Raw genomic sequence first — 15,123 nt, forward strand, 5'->3', positions numbered from 1 at the left:
ACACACACACACACACACACACACACACACACACTGTATTTAGCAGCACGCTCTGTCTCTGATCTGACCTGTTTGATGTGCTCTTTCTTCAGATATTTCTCGCTGTAATACTGCTCCTGACGCAGACTGAGCAGCTGCTGCTGCTGCTGTTCTTTGAGTTCGGACAGTTTCTGTCCGCTGTCCTGATCCAGATCGGCCAGTTCCTGCTCGAAGAACGACGGTCCGTGTTCAGGACTGGACGACAAACACCTGCCGAGACACACCAGTCCCTGAGATGTTCATTCTCCTGATGTTTCTCACTCAGAAACAGTGACTGGATCGGACTCTACCTACCTCTTCTTACCGTCTCGTTTGGCAGACTTCAGCAGGACGGCTCGTTTGCGCAGGTAGTCGTGCTGGATCTCGTTGTATTTGGCCGTGTGCTCCTTGATCATCTCGGTGGTCTTCTTGTGGTGTTTCTTCACCAGGTCCTTCATCTCTTTATAATGTCGTCTCTGCTCTCGGACGAAGCCCTTCTGCTGTTTGAGCTCCTCCACGGTTTGCGCCTCCATCTCTGAAGCAGAAACAGAGGCTTCAACGACTGTAAAATCGCCTTTTTTAATATCACGCCCTCCATATTTTATGAAGCTTTTCTGAAGATCATGTCGATGGATTTTCTGAAGCTGTACATCAGAAATGTCTTAATAATTTATAGCACATGCAAAATGATTGAAACTCAACGGCAGCATAATAAAATTTAACCCTGCCGGTTTTTTTTCTCACATAAAATAAGCAAAATGTTGCTTCTCTCAAGGTACAGACATAATTTTTTATTGGACACTTGACTGGATTATTTACGTTTTCATTTGTTTTCTGTATTTATTTTTTAATTGTTTTGCATCTATTTTTCCTGTATATGTGTACAGAAACACAAATTCATTACATTTCTGTATTATTTTATATTTTAATATATTTTAATTTTATTTAAAATAACCTGTCAGTTTTATTTATTTGATGTTTTTTGTATATGTTTACAGAAACATATATTCATTTTATATATATATGTATACACACACACACACACACACTCTTAATATATTAACATAAACAATATTTTATCAATATACATATATATTTTTATATATATGTATTTTTATCAATATATATATATATATATATATATATATATATATATATATATATATATATATATATATATATATATATATAAGCAATAATATAATATAATATAATAATATTTTACATTTTTTATTAACCTGCCATAGTACAGAAACACAATTAATTATATTGTTGTATTATTTTATATTTTAATATATTTAGATTTTATTTGAAATAACCTGTCATGTTTTTTTGTATATAACTACAGAAATATATATTCATTATATATATATATATATATATATATATATATATATATATATATATATATATATATATATATATATATATACACACATTTATATATATATATAGTGTCATATAAAACTAAATAATATTTTATATATACAAATAAAATATAATACAATATAATATAATATAATATTATTATTATTATTTTATTTGAAATAACTTTGTTGTCATGGTTTGTTCATTCTATTATTTGTCTAAATGTGTATTATTAAATAATAATAATAATAATAATAATAATAATAATAATAATAATAATAATAATAATATAAATGTAATTTAATTTTAATATAAATTTAAATGATATATTATTATAATATAATATAAAATAACAGAATAGCAGAATAGCAGCAGACAGCAAGTTATTTCAAAATCCAATATCACTGAATGAAAACTCAAAGTCTGGAGTAAATAAAAAGCCATTGGCTCTGTTTAACAGTCGGTCACTGACCGGTGAGGACGCTATGAATCAGATCTTCAGTCTTTGCCGCTGGTTTAGTTGAGCCTGAATCATAACGGGATAAGATCTCATCAGATACCATTCATGGATATACAATAAAACTCCTCATTTTTTCTCTCCTGTCTTGTGAAGCTCTGACCTGTGGACTGTGGCTGTGTGTTGATCTGGGACGCAGGTTTGGGAGCGGTGCTGGGTGTGTGACTCAATCCATTCTCAACCGGGACGGGTTGGGGTTCGCTTTTAACCTCCAAAGGGTTTTCAACACATGGATCCGCCTGAAGAACAAGGAACGTCATCATCAAATCCTCCAGTACTGTTCAAACTCAGGCTGCTTCATTACAGTGACTTCTTTCATAAGCAGATGAATTGATTAGTAATGAGGAATGTGATTAGAGTTCAGATGGAGTAATTAGTGCAAGTGCAATCTGATCTACTATCTCTACCTCTCTGGTGTCTTTCTCTTCTTCTCCTTCCTCTAAAGTGAGCGCCGCCAGCTGTTTGGATCTCTGCTCCATCAGGTTGACGTATCTGATGGGGTTGGACAGCGCTTCGATGACATCTGATCAGCACAGAAACACACTCCGCTCAATCTGTTTCAGTTATAACATTTTTACACAAAATCTTTAAAAATAAAAATAAAAATAAATTAAAAAATCACAAATATTCTATTTTATTTTATTTAACATTGGCATTTTTGTTTACTTAACGATTAACAATTTTTAGTTAACAATTAGAACTTTCTCATAATATTTTGCAACTTTAAAAACATCCAGAACAATTGTCAAAGAAATTTAAAAATATTTTATTTGATTTTATAGGTGACATCAGCATTTTAGTTAACAATTATACTTTCTTCTACAATATTTTGCAACTTCAAAACTATTTAAAAACATCAAAAATAATAGCCCAAAATATTCAAAAATATAATATTTGATTTTATATATCATTGGCATTAAATTTACCTAACAATGAAAATTCTTTTGTAAAAAATTATAACTTTCTCACAATATTTTGCAACTTTAAAAACATCCATAATAATTGTCAAATAAATCTTTAAATATTATATTTGATTTTATATGTGACATCAGCATTTTAGTTAACAATTATAATTTTTTCTACAATGTTTTGCAACTTCAAAACTATTTAAAAACTTTCAAAATAATAATTTAAATAACATATTTACAAATATCTGTTTCTAGTTAATAATTGTATTTATTTTTTATTTTTTTTACAATATTTTTTCTTCAAACCTTTCAATAATAATAATAACGGCGAATATATAAAACCCAAAGAAATTCAAAAATATTATATTTGATTTTGTAAAGACATTACCAAATTTAGTCGACAATTAGCAGTTTTAGTTAACTATTATAACTGTTTCACAATATTTTGCAACTTCAAAACCTTTCACAAAACATCCAAAATAATAGTTAAATAATTATATTTGATCTTATATAAGACATAAGCACTTTAGTTCCCTTTCAGTCGGTCACTCTCGATTTCACTCTCGGCTTGCGGGGAAGCTGCTTCCGCCTTACACGCTATGGCATTACTGCAGGTGCACCAGGCTAAGGCACTGAAGGACCTGAGCTGCTTCACTACAGTGAAAGCGTCCGATGCCCCTGTCTTGCAGGAAGAGATCGCAGTCCTACTGACGAAGGACGCGATAGAGCCGGTCCCTTCAGCCGATATGAGGATGGGGTTTTACAGCCCGTACTTCATTGTACCCAGTTGGGTCCTAGCCTGCTTGAATACGTTCAAGAGCAGGACAGCGGTCCCAATTAAAATCTTTCAGATGCTCCTGGGGCATATGGGGGGCGGCACTTACACCACTCGGCCTATTACATATGAGACCGCTCCAGCACTGGCTTTATGGCCGAGTCCCAAGGTGGGCGTGGAAGCGCGGCACTCACCAGGTCCAAGTTACACCGGCCTGTCGCCAAACCCTCACTCCGTGGTCAGATCTTGCATTTCTCTGGGCAGGGGTGCCCCGAATGGACAACACTGCGACTGTTGCGTACATCAATCGACAAGGTGGTCTTCGCTCTCGTTGCATATCGCAACTCGCCCGCCACCTCCTCCTTTGGAGTCAGAAGGTTCTGAGGTCACTTCGTGCCGTTCACATTCCAGGCCTGCTCAATCGTACAACCGACGAGCTGTCTCGAGCAATGCTCCCGGGAGAATGGCGACTCCATCCCCTGATGGTCCAGCTGATTTGGAGGCGGTTCAGAGCCGCTCAGGTAGACCTTTTTGTCCTCTCCAGAGACCTCTCACTGCCAGTTGTTCTACTCCCTGACCGAGGGAACTCTCGGCACGGACGCACTGGCACACAGCTGGCCGCGGGACCTACGCAAGTATGCGTTTCCCCTAGTGAGCCTTCTCGCACAGACACTGTGCAAAGTCCGGGAGGACGAGGAGCAAGTCTTTCTAGTAGCGCCGTATTGGCCCACGCGGACCCGAACTAGTGCTCCTTGCGACAGCCCCTCCTTGGCCAATTCCTCTGACGAAGGATCTACTGACTCAGAGATGGGGCACCATTTGGCACCCACGTCCAGACCTTTGGAAACTCCATGTCTGGTCCCTGGACGGGACGCGGAGGTTCTAGGTGACCTACCCCAAGAGGTAGTGAACACCACCACGTCCCGTCGCCATGGTTGCTGTACCGCCGCTGAGCTGCCGGGTCCCCGGCTCGGCTCCTCAGCGAAAAAATGGAATGCATTGCACCTGCTTTTTGGTTAATAATTACAATTAGAACCTTTTTTTTTTTACAATATTTATTCTTCAAGAAATTCACAAATAATAAGAATGCTCAACAGATTTACATTTTAATTTAATTAACAATTCAAAAAATATTTTTTTTAGTTAACAGTTATTATTATTTATTTATTTTATTGTTAGTTAACAATTATAACTTTTTCACAAATTATTTTTATTTTTTTAGGATTTTTTTGTTGATCATACAAATGTAATAAATGAAGCTTCATAACGGGTGGAAAACCTCAATGAAGATAAATTTTTTGCACTTTTTTGGGAGGCATTTTATGGGTTAGTTCATCCTTCAAAAAGGCCAGAAATCATCTTCATTTACATAAAGAATGTCTTATATTCAACATTTTGATAATAAAGAGCCAAAAATCCAAAACTTTTATCAGTAACAGTAACGTTTACATTAGATAAAACTTTAAAGTTTGTGTTTTAATTAAAGAAAGGGTACGTTTCCATCCAGATTTGTGTCCCTATAGTCCAGATGTGATTGTGTTGGGAATCCACTCAGTCCAAACAAACTTGTGAAACACTGCTGAGGAGGTCAGTGCTGTCTTTCCTCTGTGGTCTAACACCTTTTAACTAAAGCACAACACCAACAGGTGCATTCTGGGTACTGGAGACGTCGATCCATCCCAGAGTCCCTCGTCTCATAGATTCAGGACCAATGAGAGCCGCTGGTACAGGGATGGAAACGCTCCTCACAAAAGTCATAATTCACACCAAAATAAGTATTTGTCACATGTAAATAATGAAAAGTAGCCTGAGATTCACTCATAGTCACCGTGGTATTGACATGGTACTCTGAGGTTATTTCACAGTAATACTATGGTTCCTTATGTGCTTTTGACAGTGGCACAGAAAGAGCAAATTAAGCTGTTTCAGATAGTAATGAGATTCTTACCGGCGAATGTATCGGGTACGTAGTCCTTCACCTCGATATACACAAATATAGCAGGAAGAGTTAGAGCTTGGTTCTTTTCATTTCTCAAACCGATGTAACGATAACCTTTGAGAATAGGACAAAATTATGTTTCAATAAAATAAAAATCTGCATTTCAGGTCACAAAACGTCTTATAATAATACAATGCAATACAATAAAATACAATGCAATGTTATTTTTATGTTGCATAATAATTTACCATTTAATAAACTAAAATATTCTAACTCTAATCTAAAATAAAATGAACAACATTTAAATTTAAACTGACATTATATTGTATTCCCCCCTTACAATACAATGTAATGAAAGAAAATGAAAAATATATCTGTTTTTTTTCATATTGCAAAATGTTGTTAATACTACTACTACTGCTACTACTACTAATAATAATAATAAATTATTATTAATATCTAAAAAGAATCTAACTATAATCTTAAAAAAACGAAATCATATTTGCCTCTAGCAATTAAATTAAATTAAATTAAAAACTTCCAAAATCCAAAATTAACTAAAAAAAAAAACAATAAATGACATTAGAGATCTTGACTTGTCATCTCACTGAAAAAAAAAAAAAAAAATATATATATATATATATATATATATATATATATTTCCTTTAAATTATATTATTTATTTAGAATGTATATTTAAAATTTCAAATATAAATAATCATATTTCTGTAAAAGATGGCCAACAAATTGAACATATACAAAACAACATAACATTTAAATTTAAACTGAAATGATATTTTATTTCCTCCTTACAATACAATGCAATAAAAGAAAATGAAAAATATATCTGTTTTTTTTATATTGCAAAATGTTGTGTCAATACTACTACTATTACTAATAAATTATTATTAATATATAAAAATAATCTAACTGTAATCTTAAAAAAACACACACAATTATAAACTGAAATCATATTTGCCTCTACATTAAATGCTAAAATTCCTTATTATTATTATTAAGAATAAATTACTGAAATATCGAAATAATCTAACTCTAAATTAAATGCTAAAAACACATAACATCAAAACATAAACTGAAATAATATTTTACATCCCCCATAACACAATACACTAAAATAAAAATCTTCATGCTGTCAAATGTATTATTATTATTCAAATATTAAAACTATCTAAAATAACACTAAATTAAATGCAAAAAAAAAACCATTAAATAAAAAAAACTGAAATAATTTTGTATATCACGCATTACAATACAATACAATAAAAAAGTACAACTATATCTGAATTATAATTCATTAAAATCAAAATGTAATATTTAACCGTAAATAGTTAGCTCCAAAAACTATTTGAACTATTGAAAACTATTGAATCGCAGTTTTATATATGGATGCTCCCATATTCTTGTAATAACTAAAGTTTGAAAACAAGCAACTTTGTCATATTTTAGCCATTGTGGAGAAGGTTTTGAATACTGTGTTCTACTTCAAAGTCAAAAATGTTTAACAATTCAATCCAATTCCATTCCATTTCATTTGATTCAATTCGATTCGATTTGATTAAATTCGATTCAATTAAATTCGATTCGATTAAATTCCATTTGATTCGATTCAATCCCATGCAATTCAATCCCATTCAATTCCATTCAACTTAATTAAATTCAGTTCCATTAAATTCAATTCGATTAAATTTGATTCCATTTAATTCAATTCGATTCGATTCGATTAAATCCCATTCAATTCAATTCAACTCACTTCCATTCAATTCAATTCTATTCCTTTCAATTCCATTAAATTAAATTAAATTAAATTAAATTAAATTAAATTAAATTAAATTAAATTAAATTAAATTAAATTAAATTAAATTAAATTAAATTAAATTAAATTAAATTAAGCCCTGCTTTATTATGTAGAAAACACAGTGACTGTCAAGACTGCAACACTATCTTTGATGTTTAAAGGCTACATGAATGAAAGAATTCCATTCAATTCAATTACATCCCATTCAATTCCATTCAACTTAATTAAATTCAGTTCCATTCAATTAAATTCGATTTGATTCGACTAAATTTGATTTCATTTGATTAAATTAAATTTGATTTGATTCAATCCCATTCAATTCAATTCATCTCACTTCAATTTGATTCGATTCGATTCAATTCAATCTCATTCAATTCTATTAAATTCCATTCCATTCCATTCTACTTAATTAAATGAAATTAAATTAAATTAAATTCAGCCCTGGTTTATTATGTAGAAATGAAACGCAGTGACTGTTAAGACTGCAACACTATCTTTGCTGTTTAAAGGCTACATGAATGAAAGAAAGAAAAGAAAAGAAAAGTTTAAGTCTCGTTGCTCCGGCTGATTCTCACCCGGACGGATGGCAGAGACGGGGAGGATGCGATGGCCGATGAACTTTCCACCCTCTTCATACACGGCTATCCTGAGGGACGCCAGCGTGGGCAACACCACCTGACCCAGAAACAACACCGTTATTGATTTCAAGCTCTCCGAGCGTCTGACGAACGCTTACAGGACACTGAAAACAGCCGTACCTTTTTAAAGACGATGGGCTCGTCATCCCACACGGGGTTGATGGCATTGCTCTGGGACGTCTTTGTCTTGAAGGCTTTTCGTCTGGTGTCAACGGGGAGTCCAAACATGTCAATCTCCACATAAACACCCACCTTCTTATCAGTCAGAAACTGTCCTGATATGATCTAAAGAGACAACAAAATATAAATACGCCTGCCACTATACACAACCGATCAGAATTTAACTACAGCTAGTTAACATGAAGTTACTAACACAAGGAAGGGAAGCATATTCTTTAAATAATAGCTAAATTAAACCATTTTTACAGTGTTTTTTTGGACCAAAAACTAATTTGGGACCCTGGACCACAAAACTTAAGTGTAAGTGTCTTAAGTGTAAATTTTTCAAAATAGATATTTATACATCATCTGAAAACTGAATAAATAATCTTTCCGTTGATTATCGTTTGTTAGGATCGGACAATATTTGGCTGAGATACAACTTATTTGAAAAAAATCAAAATATTCAGAAAATCATCTTTAAAGTTGGCCAAATTAATTCTTAGCAATGCATATTACTAATCAAAAATTAAGTTTTGATATATTTACAGTAGAAAATGTACATAATATCTTCATGGAACATGACCTTTACTTAATATCACAATGATTTTTGGCATAAAAGAAAAATCGATAATTTGACCCATACAATGTATTTTTGGCTATTGCTACAAATATACCCCAGAGACTTCAGACTGCTTTTGTGCTGCAGGGTCACATATTTGGTTTTGAAGAAATCTAGCTATAATACGCCTAACCTTTACTGATAAGGTGTTGGCTACGATGCCGTCCACAGTGCTTTCTGTGAAGGGGTCGAAGTTCTTGTCCGGTCGTCTCATGAACTCTGGTTTGAGTCTGTAGCCGCTCTTCCCGTTGTACTCGTACATGCCGAGGTTCAGCTGCATGGACAGATCTGAGAGAGAGACGAGTAAAAAACAACAGCTATTAAGTCAGATTACAGTGGAGATTTCATATTACAGTTAAGTCATAATTGCATAAGCCTCTCCCGAAGCATCTTCATTGTTCACGGTCTCACCGATGGTCTGAAAGTTGAGTGCGACGAGCTGACAGCCGGCGTTCCAGAAGACCTGCGGCATGTAGTTGGAGGAATCCACGCGCGTTCCTTTGGGATAAATCCTGCTCAGCTGAAACTTGTTGTATCTACATACACACGGTTAAGGGAGCATCATAACCAATTACACAGATACATCAACAAATCATACACCTCCATCACAACCAGGACAGACATGTGTGATCATCACCAGAACATCACCTGACAAAACAGTGAGAGGATTATATTTTTCATAAAGAAAGATTTTTTTTTCTTTATTTTAGAATTATTTTAATATACTTTTCCAAAAAAAAAAAAATAATAATAATAATAAAATTAATCAATTATTATCCTAGTTTTGTTACAATAAAATAAAAAGTAAAATAAAAAATTAAATTAAATTAAATTAAATAAATTTAAAATAAAAAATCCACAATTAACTAGAAATAATAATAAAAATATCAAATATGAATAATAATATTTTCTGTAAAAGATGGTCAACTAATTGAACATATACATTTCAAATATAATAATATCATTTTCTGCAACAAAAACTAATTTGGGCATCAAAATTGAACATAATTTAAATGGATAAACTATAAAAATTTTATATATTTTTTTCAGTAATAAGAAAAAAAAATTTAGCCATCAAAATGGAATAATTAAATGATAAATTATATTATTTGTGCAGCATTTTTTCTTTTAACTAAATAAAATTTGGGCATCAAAATTTAACATTTACATTTTAATTATAAATTCTATAAGTTTAATCAGAAAGTGCTAAAATTACTAAAACTATAATAAAAATAAATTAAAGCTACATATCAATTTTAAATAAATAAAAGACAAAAAGAAAAATAGAAATTATAAATGTTGCACAGATAATTAACTGAAATAATGGGAATCAAAATCAAATTTGGGCATCTAAATTGAACATATAAATTTAAATGATAAATTATATCATGTTTATAGTATTTTTCTTCGACAAAAAAACTTCTTGGGGATCAAAATTTACACCTAAACCAAAATAAACCAAAATAAAGACCTACATTTAAATGATACATTTTATCATTTTTCATATTATTTTTTCCAGGACCAAAAAACAAAAACAACCTGGGGTGCGTTCTCTGATAACGTTGTCTCTTAGCGCGCTACGAATACTCAAAAGGTACACCTTAACTACAGGTATACCTTTGCTACGTGTGTTCTCCGAACTATACCTTTGGATGTTGCTTAAGGTAAACCTTCTTAAGTTCGACCTTAGCAGTTGCTGTCCATGGTGGAGGTGCTGAATAGGTTGATATCGACGCCTCGATGATCGATTGTGCACTCTTTCCTTCACAGTGGTATAGGTAAAGTATTGAGAAAACAATATTCTTTATAAAGAAGCATTTTAGAAATAGTACAAACTGCATTTATCGGGGCTTATTGAAATAAGTACATGCAGAAATAAATACGAGTATGTGTTTATAATTTAGCAAGTGTACAATCCCAAACCCTCACGGCCATAAGTGTGTTAATGTTCTCCACAACGTATGCTGATTATCCACCAGCCGTATCACATTATTGGCGTAAATCGCTCATTTGTGTAATTGGATGATTTCCTCAATAAAAGCGCAAGCATGAGAGACATACCGACATTCACTATGTGGGGGAAAAAAGTCCGCAAAAAGAGATCGCCCAGCCACACTGAGGTCTTACTCAGCCCATATCCATCCCCAACAACCTCCAGAAAACTCCCCAAGGCATAAAAACGAAGAGCCGCCAGCAGCTGAATTTCGGGGCTGAGGGGGTAGCTCCGTCGAGCTCCGTGCTGCTTCTCTTATAAAGTAGTTGACAAACTCTAACTGGCTCCGCGGACGCCGCCGTCTTTGATTTAAAACAAGTACTCGCTGTCTCGCTGCCATAGCTATAAAGTTTGTGTAAACTCATCTTTCTTTATATAGACTCCTAAGCCTTTTCTGTCAAATGGTTCGCCAGCTGATGTGCCTTAGGATAGTAATTAAAAAAGCTAACAACCTTAATGAAAACACTTCCATACACTGGGTGTTGGCTATAACAACTTAAGTATTTTATGTGTATAATTTTAAAGTAAAGTAAAAATGTAATTTTAATACTAAATCAGATTTTATATTAAATGTTCATATAAAATTTTCTATGTGTAATTAAACTGCGATGTAAAAAATCTTTTTGCGTAGTGGTGGCCACTAGCGGTATGAACCGTCAGCAGCGATAAGGTATAGCTAAGAGCGCTCCAGACCAACCTTACGAACGTATGACTTACAGAAGGTATACTTAACTAAGAAGGTTTCGGAAACCACGTATTAACGATAAGGTACTTCTTAAGGTACAACTTAAGAACGACGTAGCGTTAAGGTAGTTTCGGAGAACGCACCCCTGGGCATCAAAGATATATATATATATTCTACATCATCATCATATAAAAAAACAACAACAACTATATATATATATATATATATATATATATATATATATATATTATTTGGGGTAAAAATGTACTTAAAAAAATCAATAAAGACTTAGAAATAGACCAGATGCACTACTTTCTGACACCTTCCTAACAGATTTGATTTCTCAGTAATAATAGATGCTCTTGTCCTGGTCAGTCTTTGATCCGATATTTGGGCTGTTTCGAAGGATGCTCGACGAAGTCCACCGGTGTCTTGGTGAGATGCTCCAGCGCTTTGGTCTCCACGAACGACGACATCTGATAACTGCGTTTGCTTTCTGAGAGCAGACAAATCCAGCTTTAATGAGATCTTCACATCAGCCCAGACTTCACCAGGTGTATGCAGTCACACTTACTCTTGGAAATCTCAAACGAGTGGAACTTGGTCGGCTGGATGTAGTTGACCAGCGTGGACATTTCTTCAGTGGCAAAGGCTTCACATCCTGCTGTACCCTGAAAAAACACCACCAGCAAACATCACGGAGAGATCGATTTCTGAAGGTCAAGCTGCTGCTCTGATCATTTGTTGAGAAACTTTTTTAAACTTTTTTGCGCTATACTGATACAAATTACACAAGAGTTAAAACAGACAGAGTAATCAGATTCTGCTGGTAACCTTAACATGCACATTTAATCTGTTTCAAAAACTGATAAATATAAATATTAGATGAAAAACTGAAACCTAAAAAAAAAAAAAAATTGAAATTATAAAGTAAAATGACTAAAGTTAAAATAGAAATAAAACTATATATAAATATTTTAATCAAAAACAACATTTATAAGTTTAATAAGAAAGTGCTAAAATTACTAAAAACTAAAACTGACATAAAAAATAAATTAAAGCTATATATAAATAATAAATCGAAAAAATTAAAAGAAAAAAATGAAATGTTGCACTGGTAATTAACTGAAATAAAAAGGTAATGATGAAATATTAAAATTACTAAACCTGATATAAAAATAAATTAAAGCTAAAAAAAAAAGAAGTTATGAATTGAAACAAGTTTAAGTTGAAGTACTAAAATTAATAAACCTGAAATAAAATAAATTAAAGCTATATAGAAACATAAAATAAACAATAAAAGAAAATAAAGAAGTGTTACCTTTGCAAATAACTGAAAAATAAGTTTATGTTGAAGCACTATAATTACTAAAACTAAAACTGAATTTAAAATAGATTAAAGCTATAAAAAATAGAAATGAGAAATTGAAACAAGTTTAAGATGAAGTACTAAAATGACTAAACTTGAAATAAAAATAAATGAAAGCTATATAGAAATGTAAAATAAAATAAACAAGAAAATAAAATAACAGAAATGTTAACTTTGCAAATAACTGAAATAAATAAGTTTATGTTGAAGCACTATAATTACTTAAACAAAAAAATGTAAAAAATAAATAAAATTATAAATATTGCCTTGGCAACTCACTGAAATAAAAGAGGTTTAAGTACTAAAATTACTCAAATGAACTAAAATAAAATAAAATAAATTCAAGCTATATGGGGAAAAAGCTAAGTTACTAAAGTTTCAAGTTTCAACTGAAAATATACAAATCAAAGCTCATTCAAAATATGAATCAATACAATAATATAAAAGCGTAAACTCTTACTGACCTCGTCCATGGACTTCTTACAGTCATCATCGTCATCATCTTCATCTTCATCATCCTCAGCCTCAGCCTCTGCAGACGCTAAAGCACAAAAACAGGATCAGATCAGACTTCAGTCAAATCAAGTGTTGAGTTTCTCAAACTGCGCAGAAGACAGATATGATCAAGATATGATTCAATCTCAAAACTCACAACAACAAAAACCTAACAATCAAAAACAATTGAACAAGTATCAATAAATACATTAGATAATTGGCATTAATGGACGATCCATTTAATTATATTAATAAACATCAATTGTTTAATAAAATATTTATTTATCTTTAAAAACAAATCTATAAATTACATAATTGTCATTTGTTGGTGGATTTATTTCATTTGTACATACCAATAAAGTATTATATATATTATATATATATATATATATATATATATAATCACGTATGGGTGATCTGTTTCATTTGTTCATTTGTTTCTTCATTTATTTATTCATTTATTTATCATGAAATAATTATCAAAAAATGTAATAATTGTCATTTTAGGTGATCTATTTCATTTGCACATAAATATGACTATTTTCATATAGTATATATTTATTTAAATTTTATATATATATATATATATATATATATTTATATATATATATATATATATATATTTTTTTTTTTTTTTTTTATTATATTACATTATTTATAATAAATACATTTTGTTTATAATAAATTCTATTTATTTATTTATTTATTTATCCATCTATTATATAGAGTCATCAAATATAGAATAAATGAAATCTATTTGATTCTGGAAGCATCTGCAGTGATTTCCTGAGAGGTGCGCTCTTCTCTTCTCTTCTCTTCTCTTCTCTTCTCTTCTCTTCTCGTCTGGTCTCGTCTCTTCTCTTCTGTTCTCGTCTCGTCTCGTCTCGTCTCTTCTCTTCTCTTCTCTTCTGTTCTCGTCTCGTCTCGTCTCGTCTCGTCTCGTCTCTTCTCGTCTCGTCTCGTCTCTTCTCTTCTCTTCTCTTCTCTTCTCTTCTCTTCTCTTCTGTTCTCGTCTCGTCTCGTCTCGTCTCGTCTCTTCTCTTCTCTTCTCTTCTCTTCTGTTCTCGTCTCGTCTCGTCTCTTCTCTTCTATTCTCGTCTCGTCTCGTCTCGTCTCGTCTCTTCTCGTCTCGTCTCGTCTCGTCTCTTCTCTTCTCTTCTCTTCTGTTCTCGTCTCATCTCGTCTCTTCTCTTCTCTTCTCTTCTCTTCTCTTCTGTTCTCGTCTCGTCTCGTCTCGTCTCGTCTCGTCTCTTCTCTTCTATTCTCGTCTCGTCTCGTCTCGTCTCGTCTCGTCTCTTCTCTTCTCTTCTCTTCTCTTCTCTTCTCTTCTATTCTCTTCACAGCAGTCATGAATCATGAGAAAGGGCTGTGATGATTTCCGGGTCTCTGTGGTGTTACAGGTGGATCCAGCTGTTCAACATCTGCTTTCTGCCTCAGTGCTGTCTGGACTCAACCTTTGAGAGCGAGCTCCCGACGCCTGCGTCCCACACAAACACAGGCTGAAATGTCAGCATGCTGTGACAAACACAGACCGGCGGCCAGAGTTCATGCCGTCTGCTTCTGCTCTGCAATCGCGCTTTCTTTGACTTGCTAAAGATAGACATGAGCACAATCCCCATAACAGCACTTTTGAAAGATTTCAATGCACTCTGGAAACCGGCGGCTGCTTTCGACAAATGTCAGATATCAGTGACAAAATAAAAAGTGCACTTGGATCAAAGTTACAATTTTGTTGTCTGTATTTTTACTCCAAAGGCATTTAAGTTGCATGTCTAGAAAATAACTACAAGAGAGTGAATTTAACAAAACTAACTTTTGTTA

General features: G+C 32.8%; 1 protein-coding gene across 1 annotated transcript in view; it reads right to left on the reverse strand.

Annotated features, from left to right (window-relative positions):
• LOC132111255 (1-phosphatidylinositol 4,5-bisphosphate phosphodiesterase beta-1-like) overlaps positions 1-15,123 on the reverse strand; it is an 84,984-nt gene that overhangs the window by 11,575 nt on the left and 58,286 nt on the right. The window contains exons 15-27 of the mRNA XM_059518400.1: positions 13,272-13,348; positions 12,013-12,109; positions 11,850-11,934; positions 9,172-9,296; positions 8,894-9,048; positions 8,100-8,264; positions 7,917-8,016; positions 5,535-5,639; positions 2,311-2,426; positions 2,007-2,142; positions 1,859-1,912; positions 334-553; positions 69-249 (exon numbers count right to left, since the gene is read on the reverse strand). Of these exons, the coding sequence (XP_059374383.1) occupies positions 69-249; positions 334-553; positions 1,859-1,912; positions 2,007-2,142; positions 2,311-2,426; positions 5,535-5,639; positions 7,917-8,016; positions 8,100-8,264; positions 8,894-9,048; positions 9,172-9,296; positions 11,850-11,934; positions 12,013-12,109; positions 13,272-13,348 (1,616 nt within the window). The remainder of the gene's footprint in view (positions 1-68; positions 250-333; positions 554-1,858; positions 1,913-2,006; positions 2,143-2,310; positions 2,427-5,534; positions 5,640-7,916; positions 8,017-8,099; positions 8,265-8,893; positions 9,049-9,171; positions 9,297-11,849; positions 11,935-12,012; positions 12,110-13,271; positions 13,349-15,123) is intronic.

This window comes from Carassius carassius, chromosome 31, assembly GCF_963082965.1.
Source record: "Carassius carassius chromosome 31, fCarCar2.1, whole genome shotgun sequence".
NCBI lineage: Eukaryota > Metazoa > Chordata > Actinopteri > Cypriniformes > Cyprinidae > Carassius > Carassius carassius.